Here is a 20,406-nt window from a genome sequence, read left to right on the forward strand (position 1 = left end):
ATTGTACCACCGTACACACTGTCTCGATTTGGGCTATTGACACGTCATATGTGAACAAAATTATCATAATAGGCTGGGTTAGGGCATACTTATAGCAAACCACTATATATGCGAAATAGCCGGCACGGTGACTAAAATTTAGACGCAAACCCGTCTATATAGAACTTTAGTCAGCTGGCAGGAAACCAACCAGATAGGGCTTTGCTTATTTTTTAAAACTAGCCCCAGGCTCCAGGTCCGGGGCTGGTTCCCAAAATACGGGGGACAAAATTACTATGGGTCCCCCGTATTTTAAGAACCAGCCCCAGGCCAAACCAGCCAGCAAGTTCCCCCGGCCAAAGCATTCAGCCCTCTGACCGGTCAGCCTGGCCAGGGGCCCTGGGAGAGTGGGGACCCCCCCAATTAAGGGGTCTCCCCCTCCAGGACTTACCTGACCAGGCTGAAGCCTGGTGCTGTCCGCGGTGACCCTGTGCGGTGGTCATCGGGCTGATTGAAGTGTAAAAAAAAATAGAATAAAAACTATTGTCTTCTACTGTGGAACTATGAGTCCCAGCAAGCCTCCCCCGCATGCTGGGACTTGGAGAACCACAAGTCCCAGCATGCAGGGCATTAAAGGGCCTACTGGCACTTATAGTTCCACAGAAAAAAAAATAGTAAAATAAACACACTGACACACAATAAAAATAAAACTTTATTACATCCAAATCCCATACATACTGATACTTCTTACCTATCTTGAGCCCGTCGGTAGGTCCCTGGGTCCGTTCTGGTGCCTTGGTTCCGGGGCTGGTCCGGGGCTCCAGGGCTGAAGAGTCCGGGGTCCTGGATCCGAAGAAATCCATGGGGGACCTGTGGAAGGAAATACTACTCACCAGGTCCTCTGGCGAAGATCCCGACATCTTGGATCTTTGAGAGGCACAGAGATGTTTCATCTTCCGCGCCTCTCATCCGAATGATTCTATTGGCCGCCTAGCGGCCAATCAGGAGCCGACTTTCTCTTTTTTATTTTTTATTTTTTTTAGTCACCCTGCTGAGAGATCATGCAGCTATGGAACGCCCACATGGGCGTTCCAGCTTTGGCAGTATAGTCGCAAGGACGGCAGCATATCAATCGAACGTGCGTACACACTGCACTTTTGTTCCGATATGGGGCCGTCCTGTCGGATGAAAATTAAACAGCAAAGAACCTTCGACTGACCGAGTATGGACGGACAAGACCGTTTTTTGCCGTTTATCGCTCGTACGGGACAGCGTACACACCTATACAATTGAACGGCGGCCCGACCCAGAACGGAAGAATGGCCCGACAATTGTATATATGTGTACCCAGCTTTACTGTCTAGAGCAAATGGCTCTGCATATTTGGCATATTCGCAGAAGTGCAAACCCCCCACCATTGGAGAAGTGTCTGAATCGCCCCATAGTTTGCACCATGGGAGTTCTTAGAAGTGACAATTTATAAAGGAGTTGGTTTTAAAAAGGGAGCTAATGTTACATGTTTCGGTTAAACAATTTTAAAAGAGAATATTATTGGGTTAGGTTGGCGCATTGATCCATGAAATGGATTTAAATGTATTCTGTGTCCCATCTACTAAGTAAATAAAAGTATTCCTATCCTGGAGATCTAATTTCAGTCCAAATGCCTTTTCCTGGGTACAGTAGGGATTCAAAGCAATTTGGCAGAGGTTTATGCTCCTGAATAAGAAGGGCCTGAGGGGCAGATTCATTAAGCTCGGTGAAGTGATAAAGTGTCTGGTTTTAATCACCGGCCAATCAGCTCCTACCTGTCATTTTTCAAACCACGCCTGTAACTTCACAGTTAGGAGCTAATTGGCCGTGTTAAAAACAAACCAGACACTTTATCACTTCACCAAGCTTAATAAATTTGGTGTTATACAGTTCCATCATCTATGTTTTGTATGGTCAGGTATTAGACTGGATCAGAATTGGACATAGAGGGGGAAATTTACTAAGATGTGTATTCTACTGCACTTGTGATGTTGCTATGGGCAGCCAATCAGAATCTACTTCTTATTTATTTAGCACCCTCTAGAAGATAGTAGACATGATCTGATTGGTTGCCCATAGCAACATCACATGCAAAGCAGAATACACATCTTAGTAAATTTCCCCCAGAATGCCCATCATTGTGTGAAACATTGTCATGCAAAACTTTTCAGTGTCTAAAAATTGACATATTTAAGAACTTTTTCTTTCTTCCATCCTTCCACAGAAGATAGATGCCCAAGCCATTGAAGAGTTCTACGGTTTAACGTCAGACATTTCCAAAAACTCAGAGTCAGGATATATCCTGTTCTACCAATCCAGAGACTAATTCCCATCCTGGGGAAATAATAAATGCCTAGTACTGAAGAAGGTTAAACTGTTGGACAGTGAATGAGGAATCAGTGGTCCTAACATGGACATAAAGGATTCACACAGCTGCCACTGTGGATATCAGTTTTCAGTTCATGGAAAAACTGTTTTCCCTTATAATTTCTCTGGTCTCCACAAGTATCCAAAGCCGATCTTCTCCAGAAAGCCATTTCAGTGTGTCTTCTCCTTACCAGGCCTAGGAAGGCCAAACCCTTCCTTACACCTTGTAGGCTGAGAAGAGTGGCTTGGCATTGTGTTTTGTTGGAGAGTCCGTAGGAAGGATGACATCTGCTGCCGAGTGTATATGACTCACTCAGACCCAAGCAAAGAAGATAGCACTTTGTAAGACAGAGGCTAGCTGTGGTTTGGTGCTCAGTTCATACTCAATCAAAGATTTTAAAGTTCAAAAAAATGTGATTCATAACAATCAAGTTATTGTTTCATATCACTTGTAATCACGTCTGCTTCTGCACCATCTTCAGTGATTCCTGCCTTCCATTTGTTTGCTGTAACACTCCTTGTAGTGAGTGTTAATAGGCTGCTGTTCTGCACACTAAATAATGGGATCACTACGTATTTTTTTTTTTTTATTTAATTTTTTTTCAGTATATGTTTTGAATTTTAGCACCTTTTTTATGGTTGAAGACCTCTTCAAGTATTGCTGCATTAATGGACGTGGGCCAACCAGAGTGAAAGGCCAGAGGGTTCCAACCTCAATTTAACAAGCTGCCTGATCTGGAAGGCTCTTAGGCTCTACGTACATGAGCACAGGTGAGTTGATCAGCATCCATGTTTGGCTCACTTGTGCTCCTGTGATTAGGGGCCAAGAACACTTGGATGTCGGGGAAAAGTGCTACAATTGGTAATCTCTGCAACCGCTGTCCATAAAACTCCAATTACAAGAGACGCATTGAGAATTTCAGTAGGATTAAAGTGTCAAAACCCATAAATAAAGCAATTAACCCATCTATTTGGGATTTAATCTTATTTTTTTCAAGTGTCATGACTGTTACTCCTATAGCGAGTGTGAATGAGATGCGGGTGCCTGGACAGGTAACATGTACTGATCCCTTCTTGTTTGTGCAGGGATAAGAGTTTGCACGCATATGTGAAAGTAGTTTTGTAGCAGAACAGACTGCTTCACATCGACGGTTCCACGGATACCATCTTTCATTTGGCTTATGTATCACTAATCCACTATAGTTGTAGATTTACTATGCCTTTGGGTAAGACTTGAAGCATGTTGGACAAATTGTACATATTGTCTCTTCCAAGTGCAGAACAAGGTGAAGATTTTTGGAAAATTTTGTGTCATAGACTTTTCTTAAAGGATGCAATATATTTGCATCACTAATGCAACAAATCTACAACTCCTACAACCTCCACCCCACAATGCCACCAAAGTCCTCTTTCCTGCCTCTCAATGATAGTGTGGATGCTTAGATGTTCCACAGCCACTTCCTGCATTAAATACTACATGCCTGTCTTCCTTGTAGACATCCTTCATTTTTTGATAAGCAGTCTTGGTGGTGACCCCTTCAGATCCCGGTGCCCTAGGCAGATGCCTAATGAGCCTTGAGTCCTGTTGAAGAAAGAGCGCTATATAAATTCATTTTTTATTAATAAATATAAAGTTGACTTTGGTGCTACTTTGTATTGGCTGTGATGTGAATAAGATGCTAAGGCGGTATCCTGTTATACCCCTTTCACACTGACAAATATTTCCTGGGTTATTGCACATGAACACGCAGCAACCCAGGAAATTGGTAAGTGTGAAAGGGTCCTGAAAATTGTTCCAGTATTTCAAACTAGGTCTTGACCAGGGTTGGACCCAGGATGCTCGCGGGTCCAGGGGCAGTGTGAATGGGTAACACGGGTCGATGCAATGTGAAGGTGCCGCTGACGCTAAAGGATGCTGACATCTCCCAACGCCGTCCCGATTATGCCAACCACCCGGCTTTATGGTGGGTCGGGTGGCTAGTGTGAAAGCGCTTGCAAGCCTGGTTGCACCTGGTATTTTGTACCCGGCTTGCAAGTGTGAAAGGGGTATTACCTGCAGTAACTTGCTGCATGTACAAGAACAGGCTTTTTTTCATGATAAAACCCCGATGTTCAATTTGGGCTATCCAACTAGGGCCCATTTGTCATGCACTGCAAAAGCCGCAGACCTATGTATTTTCATGGCTGATGTCAGGTAAAAAATTGTCATGTATCAGGTATTTTGTTTGCCTGCCGAAAGCAGTTTGAAACAAAATCCCTGATAAGTGCTGACAGTAAGTAGCCCCACCAGTGGTAACTAGTTATGATAATTTACCACAGCTAATAGGATATCAGCCATAGTTTAGGTAACGGTATGAAGGTTTGCAGGTCACTACTGGTGGTGGAGAGTCTAAGTTGCGACATGTATCTTGTGTCATAAGGTGCAAAAGGAATAGGTATATGAGCATACAGTATATCTGTACGTAAGTAATAGAAGCATTAGTGCTTGTTATCCCTATGAAGTGTGAGCTGCTGTGAATGTGTCTGTCCTTATGGCTGAAGACTACATTATTAGAAAGGTCACTTTCAAATTCTAAATGAAATAATTTGGATGGATATGGGCATATATGTATATATTTCTGTTGCTCGGGAATAGGTTCCTGGTTGGTAACCATTTGTACGCCACACTGATATTTTCTGGCACTTTGAAAAGGGCCCCAGCAAGGGGTGAAAACGCGTTGGCCCTACAGCATGACCAGAGGGTGTTTACCAGAGTGGGGGACTGGATTCCCTGTGAGATCTCTATGTGAATGGATGGATTGTCCGGGATTCCTGTCACTTTATCCAAGCTCTTGCTGATCTGGTCATTTCCTGTCATTTTCTGCTGCACTATTGGGCTGCTGTGATTGCCATTGTATGTGACTAAGGGCCTGATTCAGGCATGTTCGCTAGGCTGTGTATACTCGCAGCCTAGCCATCAAGTCAGCACCGCTTCTCTGCCGCCGAATCCCCTCTTGAATATGGGACCATCGAATACATTTTCAGCATTTGTTCTGAAAAGTAAGTCAGTACTTCAGGTGGCCTGTGATCTCCGTATTCGGCTAGGTGCTGACATCATGCCACACCTGTGTTCTCAGGGGAATGGGATATACAAGAGAAGAAAGTATGTCGTGGTGTGGTGCACCAAAGAAAATACAAATAAAATATAACCTTTATTTATACATTATTTAAGACTGCGAAATATAAAAAAACATTTAAATGACAAACAAAGTGAGAATTGTGCATGTGTTAAAACAGCACGTGCGGTGACTGTTTGTGTGTTGTCAGTGTGTCTCTATACAGTTATAATGTGGTGTTCTGACTGAGCAACAGTAGTTGTTAAAGGTCTGTGACCTGTAGTTACCTCTTAGCTCCCTTAATTACTCTGGTATCCAAAGTGTTGCTAAATATTTCTCCCCTCCTTTTTTTTACACTAGGGCAGGGGTGGCCAACCGGTCAGATGGAAAGAGCCGAAAAATATCGGTAGTCAAGCTAAAGAGCCGACATCATGCGCGCGCCAAAAAAAGAGGCGTAGTCTATTTTGACCCCTTGGGTGGGTGTGATACAAATATGCCTCCAATAGTGCAGTGCCATATATACATATGCCCCCAATAGTGCCAGATACACATATGCCCCCCCCCCCCCCCACGGTGCCAGGTATGCACCACACAGTGCCGGGTATGCACCCACAGTGCCAAAAAGCTGGTATGCCCCCACAGTGCCACAAACTGCTATGCCCCCACAGTACCACAAACTGCTATGCCCCCACAGTGCAAATTTCCCAGCAGCAGCACTCACCATTGTTGCTGCTGCTGCCAGTCAGGGAGAGGACAGTCTGGTGTCCCCCTGCAGTCCTCCTGTCATGTCACCGATGGGTGGAGAGCACAGCACACCGTGCGTCTCCTTCCCCCTCACTTCCCTGTGACTGGGCAGCCCACCAATCAAAGGTCGCTGGTCGGTTCCTGATTGGCTGCTGGCACACAAGCTCTGATTGGCGGACGGCCCAGTCACAAGGATGCACAGTAAGGGGTAGGAGAGATGCGTGATGCACGCTCTCCTCCCCTCAGAAGGAGAAGGGATTCAGGGAACCGGCAGCAGGGGGGACTGGGACAGATGGTGGGCGGCGGGCAGCAATGGGAGCAGGAGCTGCACTTTACAAGGGGGAGAGCCGCATGAGGCTCAAGAGCCACAGGTTGGCCACCACTGCACTAGGGGATGTTTTGATATGGTGGACCGTAATACAGTAAATTTGTGGGGTATATATCAACCTCTGAATAATTCTTACTGCCACCAACATATAACACAGATACGAGATTTACTCGTGGAATGCCTGATACTGAATGCGGTACGTGCTATAATTGAGCATGCCCGTTGTTCAGGTACATTGTAACAATTCAGCTATTGGAGATATCATGCAACTTGGAGTAATGTTGCAGCCCTGAATAGGGTTAAATTGAATAGAACGCCACTGTCTATTGTAGAAATCTGCCTAGACACAATTAAATTAGATACAACAACATTTCAAATTACAGCCCTGAAAAGGGCTAGATGTATGAGCCGCTAGGCTGTATGTGTCTGGCTTGGAGAGACAGAACACACAACAGGACACCCGCACTGCCGTACTACCGGCACACGTTTCGCTCCCCGCTTTATCAAGGTAACCCGCTCTGTTACCTCAGGTGCTGTGTTATATGTTGGTGGCAGTAAGAATTATTCGGAGGTTGATATATACCCCACAAATTTACTGTATTACGGTCCACCATATTAAAACATCCCCTAGTGTAAAAAAAGGAGGGGAGAATTATTTAGCAACACTTTGGCTACCAGAGTAATTAAGGGAGCCAAGAGGTAACTACAGGTCACAGACCTTTAACAACTACTGTTGCTCACTCAGAATGCCACATTATAACTGTATAGAGACACACTGACAACACACAAACAGTCCCCGCACGTGCTGTTTTTAAACATGCACAATTCTCACTTTGTTTGTCATTTAAATGTTTTTTAATATTTCGCAGTCTTAAATAATGTATAAATAAAGGTTATATTTTATTTGTATTTTCTTTGGTGCACCACACCACGACATACTTTCTTCTCTTGTGTATCTAATTCTCATGATAATGTCAGTGGTAGCACACCCCTGTATAAATTGATGGTCATTGCCAATTATAAGAAATAAGGGGGCCAAAATATCCTTATTTTCTCATCACAATAGTGTATCCTATTCGGCAGATTCTCCTATTCTGTCTCTTCTCAGGGGAATGACCAGCGTCTTTATGGAGACCCCCATGGGGTGTGGTATAGGGTTCCGACAGTCGGGATCCCGACAGGCCGGACTCAAACAGCATGACAAGCGCAACAAAGCCCCTTGCGGGCTCGCTGTGCTCACCACATAATCTATTTTGCCTCTATGGGGGTCGTGGACCCCCATGAGGGAGAATAGCCGGTGGCCGCCAGGAACCCGTCTGTCAGTGTTTTAACAGTTGGGATCCCTACTGTTGGGACCGCGTCCGGCACCCATTCTCCTGCTGCTGCTCACTGCCCGCCCCGGTCCTCCCTGTCCAGAGCGGAAACTCGCTGCAGCTGTTTTCTCCCGAGGTTTGAGCAAGCGCATATTCACACATGTGCAAACCTCCACCATCGGACACAGGGCTGAATTGGCCCCTAAGTCTGTATAGGTGATTGTATGTACATTAAAATGAACCGTACTCAACTATCAACATTTCCCTTCTTGTTTACATATCTGACATTGGGCGGAATACCCGCTGAAAGAGCTACTGAAGAGCCCCAGATAGGTTCATTTTTCATCCCTTCATGTTGTTTTGAGTATGACGTTTTGGTGGAGTGATTAGGGAATAATATCTGACTCGCTGTTCTGTATGTGCACTTGGGGCCTGATTCTGGTTCACTTGTAAAAGCATTTTTTTTTCTAATGGACAGAACCATGTGCACTGCAGGGGGGGGGGGGGGGCAGATGTAGCATGTATAGAGAGATTTAGATTTGGGTGAGTTATTTTGTTTCTGCAGGCTAAGTACTGGCTGCTTTATTCTTACACTGCAATTTAGATATCAGTTTGAAGTAAAAAAAACCAACCCAACTCTAACTCTTTCTGCACATGTTACATCTGCCCCACCTGCAGTGCACATGGTTTTGTCCATTAGAGAGAATTTTCTTTTGCAAGCGAACCAGAATCAGACCCATCTCATACACATTTCTATTTGTTTGGCTTGAACCACAGATAAAGAACAACTCCAGATTCACAAGTTCCCTAATGTCTCTTTTGAGGACTGCTGATCATTATGCTATCACACGCCACTAGGACAGGCTCTACATGGATTTCTCATTTTTATTTATTTTGTGTAGAGAATACTATTTGCATGTCAATGTCAGCCATGTACTTTTTTAATGTAACATTTAGTATACAGTATATCTATAGATAATCAGGGTAAGATTTATATAATTATAGTGGCATAATATGTTTAGGGTTACCGTTTTCTAATAGTAACTTACAGTAAACTTAAAATAGAAAAAAATCCCAAAAACTACACTAGGGCTTTCCCAGCATATTTAGTGTCCCTGTTCTTAATCCTCAGTGAAGCTAACTAGCCTTTGTGAGCCCCGCAGCCCCACACAGGGACTACTCTGCTTCCCACTCAAGTGCCTGTGTATCTATAGGGCATGGAAAGTGTTGCAGACACTGGCGGCCAGCAGTGGGGTCTTTCAAAAATATTTTCTTAAATTCTGCTGCTGCTTTCTGTCCCACCGCCCGACACCTTCCGCTCCCCGTCGCTGTTTCCCGAACCCCGTCTTTGCCCAACACCACTGCTGCCCACCCCTGCACATACAGTAGGTGTGTGCCAGCGGCGCTTTACCACTGACACACACACCTACAGTACGGAACCAATACATCAGCACCCGCGATTTGCCGCTGAGGGGTCGGATCCAACAGATTGAACCTGCAGCAGGTTTGCATAATAAAAAATTATATACAGGTGGGAAAGGGGAATTGGGAAAAAGGGAGTATGACCGCACAGGTATGTATGAAAATTCAAGATAGGATCTGTGTGTCCCTATGCACCTTGTGGTTCTGAGCCAATGGGTGCCTATTTGTGGGACAGTCAGTGGTGCACCCCGGAGTTAGAATAGCAATATGTAGGCTTGCCAAGGGAGCTAAAGAGGGAAAGAAAACTCTGGGTAGGGGCACCCTTATGTCACTGTTGTTGATGAATGTTTTTGATACAATTTAAAAATTAATAAATCTTTATTAGGTATGCTCTAAAATATTGTTCCTTATTATATGTCACGTTTGTGTTTAGAGCGCAAATATGATGGTTTTATAGGTAGGCACTTGTGTCAGTTTATGCCTACTTATAAAACCATCTGTGCGCAATCAACAGCGCACTATAACTAGAATTACACTAGCCCATAACATTAGGAGCCCTATATGACAGCCTAGCGTGTAAAAACACACATAAGCAACCTATTGGCTTAAGACTACAAGCCCTCATTGCACCATTGGTCAAAACACAGAGTTTCCATATAGCTCCTGATTGGTCCATTACACCTAAGCATACTACACATACTACATGCATAGAAGCAGAGCTTAAGGGATTAACAAGCAGGCACTAGCTTAAAACGAGATAATGTATGCCATGATACCTTAATTAGCACAGTCTAACACTGTGCGTAATCAACAGCACACTATAGTGAATACCATACAAACCCATAACGCTAGAAGCCCGATAAGACAGCCAAGTGTAACTAAACTAATACCAGCAACCCATTGGCTGAATTACACAAGCCCCCGCTGCACCATTGGTCTAAACACGTAGGTCTATTGAGCATCAAAGCTCCTCAGTGGTCCACTGCACAAAAGCAGGCTCACTCTCCATAGGATCACAGCTATGTCCATCTAGTACAGAAGCCTCCCATTGGTTGCGCATCAAATAAATAAACACACTCATTACAGACAGCTCCACACACCCCCCTGTGACCAAGCGCACCGCGAAACGTACGTCAGAAGGGATACCGATCACGTGGTGCACTCACGTGACCGGCCGGGCAGGAGCTCACACAGGTACATCGCTACAGAGAGACGGCAGCAGACCTGACACCAGTCCTCCATCTCAGGCGGGTCAGGTCGCCAGGTAACCACTGGCTTAGTCCAGTGGCTTCCCTCCTTATCACCCATCGGTCTCACTTGGGACCAGCCATTTACGTCTACCTGCTATTTATGCAATTTACCTGTATCTGTAGCACTATACTGCCCCCCTGTGAGCACTAACAGTATTACAGCTCAAGAGCTACACTTCTTTAACATATCCCTGCCTGATAGGTGACCACTGTTTTTTAAGAAAATGATCCAATGATTACAGTCCTTATATACCTATACCAATACCATGGTGATATCATAGGATAAATGAGGATCAATAACTAAACACTGGAAACCGGCTGTCTCCTTCCCCCTAGGAGGCAAAGTTTGCCCCTCACCAAATACCACATATTTTTGCGGCGCTCTAAACACAAAGGTGACATATAATAAGGAACAATATTTTAGAGCATACCTAATAAAGATTTATTAATTTTTAAATTGTATCAAAAACATTCATCAACAACAGTGACATAAGGGTGCCCCCACCCAGAGTTTTCTTTCCCTCTATACCTCCCTTGGCAAGCCTACATAATATAAAATTATACAGAGCAATAGGGGGTCGATAACCACCCACGCGAGCATGCATAGTTATCGTTTGTACACAGTGAACAATATACACAATAACATCGTTAACCATATTATTACCTGCTACATCATCTTCCTTTATCTTAGTGTACGGTGCTCAAGGATTACATCCTGATCAATAGATTTAGCCCAATGTGTTATTCTGTTACAGAACAATTCTAACCCTGGATTACATTAACTATCAATAACACTTATCCATCATACCATAGCAAGGAAATGTGGGCTCAAAATATATTATGTAATATACAAATGACATTAGAACGGTTAGCATGTTTTATCATATTGAGTTAATAAAATTCCCTGGATTCTTTACTGTGTTTGATATTCACTAAGGGGAGATCTAGCAATACTTGTAGAGAGATCAAATGCAGATAGTTAAAGTACCAACCATTCCGCTTATATCTAACATTTGACAGGCTGGGGGAAATTTACAAAGATGGGAGTTCTATTCCACTTATTTATTTAGCACCGTCTACATTAAAAGATAATAGATAGTAGGCAGTATTCAATTGCATTAATTGCTATCTGCAGTGAATCCTGTTTAGGATTCGCTGCACATTCGGTGCGTTCCGGAGGGCTGGAGCATTCACTGCCAGCTCTCCCTCTCACCCTATTCATGCTGCAGTGGCTCGCTGCCCCTCCCCCGCTCCCCCCCCCCCCCCCCCGGCGAGTGCCGCAGGGAGCCGGGGGGACGGTGCAAGGCAGGGAGATAGTAGCCTCACCGCCTGCGCCGGACACTGTGGGGGAGGAGGGGGGCTCCTGGGAGAGCTGGCAGGGACGTGGTGGAGGGAGCCGCTGCGCTGGTCCTGCTCATTCATATGTAATGAGTGGGACCAGTGTGCAGTGAACATGCAATGAGCGGCTCCCCCTGCTGACATCATGTGTAAAAAAATATATATATATATATATTCAAATAGCATGCCCCTTCACAGAATAAAATTACTGATATTTTTGACACCAAAAAAAAAAACCTTTGGTTTAAAAGAACACATTCCAGTTCCCCTTAAAAAATGCAAAACGTTGAATCACGGCGAAAATCATGCTGAAAGCCGTTCTCCATCTTAGCATTGAATACACTCATGGCGAATCACAGTGAAAACCCCATTGAAATACCCCAGCAACTTGCAGCGAGCATGAAACGGAGAACTGGCTGGCATTCACTGTTCACTTTGGGCGAACAGTGAACATTTAAATAGGGTGAATCAGAATATCAGTGAAAAAGATTCATCGCAGGGAGTGAAAACAGCCCGATTTGCCGGGAAAAAAAACCTGTGAATTGAGAGCATTGAATACTGCCCAGTATCTGATTAGTTGCCCATAACAACATCCCATGTGAACTAGAACTCCCATCTTAGTAAATTTCCCCCGCTGTGTCTGATTAAATGTTAAGTCAGGAGCTTATTGGTTGATACTATGGGTGAAATGTAATAGAGTGAGAGAATCAGAAAGTGAGAGATTTGGATACACAGGGTGACATTCTATGCTTTGCGCTAAATGCGCATGTTTTATTTGCGCACCACATCGCCGCAAATCGCCTTTTTTAAATACGCATTTTTCAGTCAAAATGCGCATATTTAATGTGATGCGCATTGGAGGCTGAAAAGTGCGAAGAGGGGCGATTTGCTGCGAAGTGGAGCGCTGTATTTAGTTCTGAAAATGTGCGATTTTCACGTCTGAAAATCGCACATTTGCAGGACAGCGCAAAGTGTAAAAAAAAAAACAGAGCGCGGGGTCCCCCGCCCGAGTATAACCAGCCCCGGGCTCACTGAGCCGGTGCTGGTGACATAAAATCAGGGTCCCCGACAAATAGGGGTCCCCTTGATTTTATGAAACCAGCACCAGGCTCAAGGTCCGGCGCTGGTTCCCAAAATATGGGGGACAAAGTGACTAGGGGTCCCCCGTATTTTAAGAACCAGCACCGGACACAACCAGCCAGCAGGGTAATGCCACAGCCGGGGGAAACTTATTATATAAGCTCCCGCGGCCAAAGCATTAACCCCCTGGCTGGTCAGCATGAGCAGGGGTCCTGGGGAAGTGAGGACCCCCCAATGAAGGGGTCCCCCCCCTCCAGGACTTACCAGCCCATGCTGATAGTCCGGGGCTGTCCCCGATGCCCCTGGGCGGTGGGCATCGGGCTGATGACTTGTGTAAAAAAAAGAATTAAAACTATTGTTTTATACTGGCGAACTATGAGTCCCAGCAAGCCTACCCCGCATGCTGGGACTTGGGGAACCACAAGTCCCAGCATGCGGGGCATTAAAGGGCCCGCTGGCACTTGTAGTTCTGCAATGCAAAAAATAGTGCACAAAATCACACTGACACCCTGTAAAATAAAACTTTAATACACACAAAACACACACACACTGATACTTAACTACCTTGAGCCCGTAGGTCGGTCCCTGGGTCCGTCCTCCGGGGCTCCAGGGCAGAAGACTCCGGTTCCGGGGCCTTGGTCCTGGTTCCGGGGCTGGTCCTGGGGTTCCGGGGCTCCTAGGCTGCAGAATCCGGGATCCGAGGTAGTCCCCAGGGGTACCTAAGGAAGCAAATCCAACTCACCTGGTCCCCGGCGGCGACCTCGGACTCCTCTCCGGTGACTGCGCTGCTCCCATCTGGTACCCGGCTTGCAGGACTTTGACCGGCGCTGAGATGTTTCCTCCTCGGCGTCTCTGCACAGAATGATTTCTTGGCCAATCAGGAGCCGAGAAAGTCGGCTCCTGATTGGCCAGAAATCATTCTGAATACAGACGCCGAGGAAGTAACATCTCAGCGCATCTAGAGCAGAGATGTTTCCTCCTCGGCGTCTCTAGTTAGAATGATTTCTGGCCAATCAGGAGCCGACTTTCTCGGCTTCTGATTGGCCAAGAAATCATTCTGTGCAGAGACGCCGAGGAGCAAACATCTCAGCACCGGTCAAAGTCCTGCAAGCCGGGTACCAGATGGGAGCAGCGCAGTCACCGGAGAGGAGTCCGAGGTCGCCGCCGGGGACCAGGTGAGTTGGATTTGCTTCCTTAGGTACCCCTGGGGACTACCTCGGATCCCGGCCCCCGGATTCTGCAGCCCAGGAGCCCCGGAACCCCAGGACCAGCCCCGGAACCAGGACCAAGGCCCCGGAACCGGACTCTTCTGCCCTGGAGCCCCGGAGGACGGACCCAGGATCCAGGGACCGACCTACGGGCTCAACGTAGGTAAGTATCAGTGTGTGTGTGTTTTGTGTGTATTAAAGTTTTATTTTACAGGGTGTCAGTGTGATTTTGTGCACTATTTTTTGCACTGCAGAACTACAAGTGCCAGCGGGCCCTTTAATGCCCCGCATGCTGGGACTTGTGGTTCCCCAAGTCCCAGCATGCGGGGTAGGCTTGCTGGGACTCATAGTTCGCCAGTATAAAACAATAGTTTTAATTCTTTTTTTTACACAAGTCATCAGCCCGCTGCCCACCGCCCAGGGGCATCGGGGACAGCCCCGGACTATCAGCATGGGCTGGTAAGTCCTGGAGGGGGGCGACCCCTTCATTGGGGGGGTCCCCACTTCCCCAGGACCCCTGCCCATGCTGACCAGCCAGGGGGTTAATGCTTTGGCCGCGGGAGCTTATATAATAAGTTTCCCCCGGCTGTGGCATTACCCTGCTGGCTGTTTGTGTCCGGTGCTGGTTCTTAAAATACGGGGGACCCCTAGTCACTTTGTCCCCCGTATTTTGGGAACCAGCGCCGGACCTTGAGCCTGGTGCTGGTTTCATAAAATCAAGGGGACCCCTATTTGTCGGGGACCCTGATTTTTTGTCACCAGCACCGGCTCAGTGAGCCCGGGGCTGGTTATACTCTGGCGGGGGACCCCGCGCTCGTTTTTTTTTTTTTTAACCCTTTGTTTTATTTTTTACAGCAGAACCCTGCACAGAACATTGCGATCTGTGCAGGGTTCTGGCTAATTCGCCTAACAGACCCTGGTCTGAAATAAGTGCGATAATTAGTCACCTAAAAAATGCGATGTGCAAATGCGCATTGCATTAAATAAGCGACTTGTATAGTTTTCTATACGAAAACATCTGGATGCGATAAAAATGCGAATTTATCTCGCATTTTTATTCAGCATACCTTAACGCACATAATATGCGATTTCAGTCCCTGAGCGCATCCCATTAAATTAACGATTTAATGGGAAAATGCGATATCGACATTTTGTGGTCTAATTACCGCAAAAAAACGATAATCGCACAGCATAGAATGTCACCCACAATCTCCAGGCTTTTTTATAGCGGCAATCATTTACACTGCAAAATGAAACTGGTTTTGCAGTGTAAATGATTGCTGCTTTAAAAAACTGGAGATTTCTAACCAAATCTCTCACTTTCTGATTCTCTCACTAGATTACATTTAACCCCTAATCTCTTTTACAGTTTTGATAATTCTCCCGTATAGCCTGTAGGTGACACTGTTGCACCTCGGCAGTAACATTGAGACAAATGACTATTCAGTGGTAACAGAGTTCTTAAATGGCTGTCTCTGCTCACTGCATGATCATCAAAATAATCACAATCTGACTGCGTAGAACACAGGTTCTCAAAGTTAGGCAATTAGCAAGACCCCCTCAACAAAGGAGTTGTTCTGCAGACCACTTCTCAGCTCAGATGTTTTGGTCACTTTTGAAAGCTGGCAATGCTTTCATTCTAGTGGTAGCATGAGACCGAGTCTACAACCCACACAAGTGGCTCAGGTAGTGCAGCTCATCCAGGATGGCACATCAATGCGAGCTGTGGCAAGAAGGCTTTCTGTGTCTGTCAGCGTAGTGTCCAGAGCATGGAGGCACTACCAGGAGACCTACCGTAGGAGGGCAACAATCCAGCAGCAGGACCACTACCTCTGCCTTGTTCAAGGAGGAACAGGAGGAGGATTGCCAGAGACCTGCAAAATGACCTCCAACAGGCTACAAATGTGCATGTGTCTACTCAAACGGTCAGAAACAGACTCCATGAGGGTGGTTTGAGGGCCCAACATCCACAGGCGGGGGTTGTGCTTACAGCCCAACACCGTGCAGGATGTTTGGCATTTGCCAGAGAACACCAAGTTTGGCAAATTCACCACTGGCGCCCTGTGCTCTTCACAGATGAAAGCAGGTTCACACTGAGCACGTGACAGACTGGAGATGCCAAGGAAAAAGTTCTGCTGCCTGCAACAACCTGGTTTGGCAGTGGGTCAGTAATGGTGTGGGGTGTGCTCACCAGAGGAAGCCTGACTGCCATTATGTACTGAGATGAGATCCTCAGACCCCTTGTGAGACCAAATGCTGGTGCGGTTGGCCCTGGGTTTCTCCTAATGCAAGACAATTCTTGACCTCATGTGGCTGGAGTGTTTCAGCAGTTCCTGCAAGACAAAGGCATTGATGCTATGGACTGGCCCGCCCCTTCCCCAGACCTGAATCCAATTGAGCACATCTGGGACATCATGTCTCGCTCCATCCACTAACGCCACCTTGCAACACGGACTGTCCAGGAGTTGGCGGATGCTTTTGTCCAGGTCTTGGAGGAGATCCCTCAGGAGACCATCCACCACCTCATCAGGAGCATGTCCAGAAGTTGTAGGGAGGTCATACAGACACATGGAGGCCACACACACTACTGAGCCTCATTTGGACTTGTTTTAAGGACATTAAATCATAGTTTGGTTGGATCAGCCTGTAGAGTGTTTTTCCACTTTAATTTTGAGGGTGACTCCAAATCCAGACCTCCATGGGTTAATAAATTACGATTTCCATTGATAATTTTTGTGTTATTTTGTTGTCAGCACATTCAACTATGTAAAGAACAAAGTATTTAATAAGAATATTTAATTCGTTCAGATCTAGGATGTGTTATGATAGTGTTCCCTTTATTTTTTTGAGCAGTGTATATTGGTTGTTGAAGTATGAAAATGTATTGTATAACTATGGGCAAATCAGATTAAAGGCAAGAGATTAAGAAATTGCTAAATTTTGAGATTACTTTGGTCTCATTAACACCTTTGGCCTTCCCTGCTAAGGGTTTCCTTTGTTGTGCTGGTATCATTTTCTGATGTTCACTTTATCAATATCACTGATTGCTTTATGCAGTATCCACACAAATTATATCTTTTTTTTAAGAAGTCTTAGGTCACCACTGTTGGTCTGCCCCGACAGCTATGGCCCTGGCCAAGGTGGGATTCAATGTCCTGTTTGCCAATCAGTGAAAAGGGGCGTGTCCACGTAAACAGCCATGAATTGTCTTGATCCGGCCGTGACCATGACAATTCACTGCTGTTCTCAGCAAAGAAGGCCCGACAGCTTTTAAAGTTGGGCCTGTTCTGTCGATCTGCCTCTTCGATGCCATCGGGCAACGCCGCATTGAATAGGCGCACACCGCTATTTCCCCTGTCGGAAATAGCGGCGGGGATTGAATACCCCCTTTGTATCTTAAGAAACTGAAATTTGTGTTTTACTCATTCTAACATGTCAACAGCAACAAAAAATACCCAAATGTCCAGAAAAGTCTTTCTATTGAAATTTCAAGTAATCATTCTTATTTGGAAATAGTCCATCTACCCAAAAGAATATTCTAGGACCAGGTACAGTATCTTCCTACATGTAGGAACAGTCTGGCAGCTCAACTTGGATACTATTCTAAAAATTCTCATTTTAGCAAATTGTTTCATATGGAAAAACGTTGTGGCCCTTTGTGTGTGGTTTGAAATAAACAGTGGCGTAACTAAAGTGGGAGCAGGGGATGAAACTGCTATGGGGGCTGGGGGGGGGGGGGGGCGGAGGATCCAGCAGTCAATCCCCTGCAACCTTTTGAGTTTTCTTTTCCTTATTTTTTCAATTAATTCTGCAGTACCGCTCACTGAGTTAGGTCTGGCAGACCTTCCTCTTAATAAAGGAGGTGGGAGGAGGCAGGATACAGACACGACAGGCTGCGTACGGCACCACACTAGAGTTCGCTGCGGCTGACTACTTCAATTGCTGAGCGCACGCTGAGATTGTGTACCAGGTCCAGCGGGCTCCCAGCCTCCGGTACATGAGGAGCAGATGCCTGTAATGCTGCACTCAGACTTTAAGGAGAGAAAGAATTGTCATATGGTGGTGCACCATTTATAAGAACTTGAGTCATAAAATATACCTTTTATTGGTTATCACTTAAAACGGAACGCAAAATATGACATACAACATAAAACATATACACAAGTGAAAACAGTGTGTTTTAAAAGGCACGTGCGAGTTCAAGGAGCAACTAACAATTTAATACTCCTTCTTATCATAAAACAATTGTTCAGGAAGGAGGTGTCAATATGATTCTATATGGGTTTGGTGTGTGTTTAAGTACAGTTTCAGTCAGCCATATTAGTAGCTACTATTAGGTTACAGTGTTGATAATTGTAGGGTGTCACTTTGCAATCAATTGGTTACAATAGACTAATTTGTTAATTCGGCATCAGAGTGCTGGCAGTCTGCCTAATATGTATCACTTCTGATCCAGACACATGTTAGTCTTAGTAAATGGGCGTTTTAAATTAGATCTTATATACCCCGTTATTTACAGTCATCTCCTTTAATGGAAAAAGGTGCTGTGATACGGGTTTATTAAATCACACTTGTCTCTCTTCTGTATCACCGTCAGCTATGCTGATATTGCAGTGATTGCAGGGAGACTGTGATTATCGCCTTGAGATAAATGCTTTATTGCGAGTTATTTTTAGAACAACTGTCTCTCTCTGCGCCGCTGTCGGTTGGTACTGGTACCACTGCGGTCGTGTGGAGACTATTGATTGATCTGGTTCTATTAGTTATCACGCAATATCAAGACACGCACTCCCTGTGAGGGAGGTGAGTGCTACAATACACACTGCCGGACGTGGTCAGTCTCACTCTGTACCGCCGACCGCTTGCGCTGGTCATACTACGGTTGACAGGGAGAACGCCGGTACTGTAGTCCGAATAGCTAGCTTATCTGCGGGCACTCCCTGTGTAGGGACAAATGCTGCAATCGGGTTGCCGCGAGTACAGTCCTGCCCTGTACCGCCGTCAGCTCGTGCTACTGCTGCTGCGGTCTTAGGGGGACTAAAGACTGTTAGGCTGCTGATTACATTAGAGTCCTAAAAAGGACTAGTAAATACATTTCATACACACAAACAAACAGGGTGGTAGTGCTCAATGAACGTGCGCACGGCTGGGTCGGCCGTCGTACACTTCGCAGGTCTTCCTCAGGGCCTCGGCCGACCCAGCCGTGCGCACATTCATTGAGCACTACCACCCTGTTTGTTTGTGTGTATGAAATATCCTTATACTGAAAGATTTTCAGCAAAGTCTTTTGACTCCTGAAAATCTTTTGCTCTTTGGGGAAAATAGTTCAGTGTGTACGCACTACTTTGGTGAAAGATAAATCTATCAGAGATTTTGGCAAAGTCTTTTGAAATGAAAGTCTACAAGTGTGTATGGGCCTTAACATGTAGATGCACTGGAACTGGAGGAGCTGCCTCTCCTACTTCACCCCCACCTCTTCCAGTGCATCACATTTTGCCCTCACCGCCAGGCTACATGCAACCCCCATCTTCCACATGTGCCTGTGCCCCCCTTGTCCCCCCACACGCTAACCTTCCCCCACCTCCTATATAGTTCAGATGTTAGAAAGCTTAGGAAGTTGGTCAGACATCGGGGTGGAGGAGGTACTGCATTATGAGGTGATTTTAGCTCATATTCATATGCCACATTAACAATATATAGAATGTATTTCTGATTAATTTGATGATATCTTCATTGAAAAAAATGGTGCTTTTCTTTAAAAAAAATAAGGAAATATCGAAGACCCCAAACTTTTGAACGGTAGTGTAAGTGTTAATAAATAAATAATAAACTCTGAATCAGGCCCACAGTGACGATACTGGTTGCAAAGTGACTTCAAGCAAATGTTCCGGAAGCACTGTGTCCATTCTGATTAATTAAATTCCCCCCAATAAATCTGGACTTACTGTATCTCTGTATATCTGTTTTGAAATCCTAAACTGGGAAAATAATGGATTTGTGTTCTTTTAAACACATTCTTTTTTTTTTTTTTTTTTTTGGTTTTATGTTCTGGTAACATGTTGTACAGTATAGACAGTGTGTTGTGTGGTGTAGACTGGTATAAATGTTACAGGGGTGTACACACCGTGCAATTCCTTTTCTATTCAATCACGATTCGGTCAGGATTGGATCTGCACATTCGGGTCCGGTGTGGTATAATACTCCGACGTCGGAATCCCGACTGCACAGCGTGTGGAACTCAATAATGGACAC

The 20,406-nt window shown here is 45.4% G+C and overlaps 1 protein-coding gene across 1 annotated transcript in view; it reads left to right on the forward strand.

Moving 5' to 3' along the window:
* The window catches only part of LOC146035686 (ubiquitin carboxyl-terminal hydrolase 12-like), a 32,446-nt gene extending 29,083 nt beyond the window's left edge, over positions 1 to 3,363 (forward strand). Inside the window, exon 7 of the mRNA XM_083159271.1 lies at positions 2,234 to 3,363. Within this exon, the coding sequence (XP_083015397.1) occupies positions 2,234 to 2,335 (102 nt within the window). The 3' untranslated portion in view covers positions 2,336 to 3,363. The remainder of the gene's footprint in view (positions 1 to 2,233) is intronic.
* Positions 3,364 to 20,406: the final 17,043 nt, after the last annotated feature.

The sequence above is a fragment of the Crinia signifera genome, chromosome 9, assembly GCF_055691185.1.
Source record: "Crinia signifera chromosome 9, ASM5569118v1, whole genome shotgun sequence".
Lineage (NCBI taxonomy): Eukaryota > Metazoa > Chordata > Amphibia > Anura > Myobatrachidae > Crinia > Crinia signifera.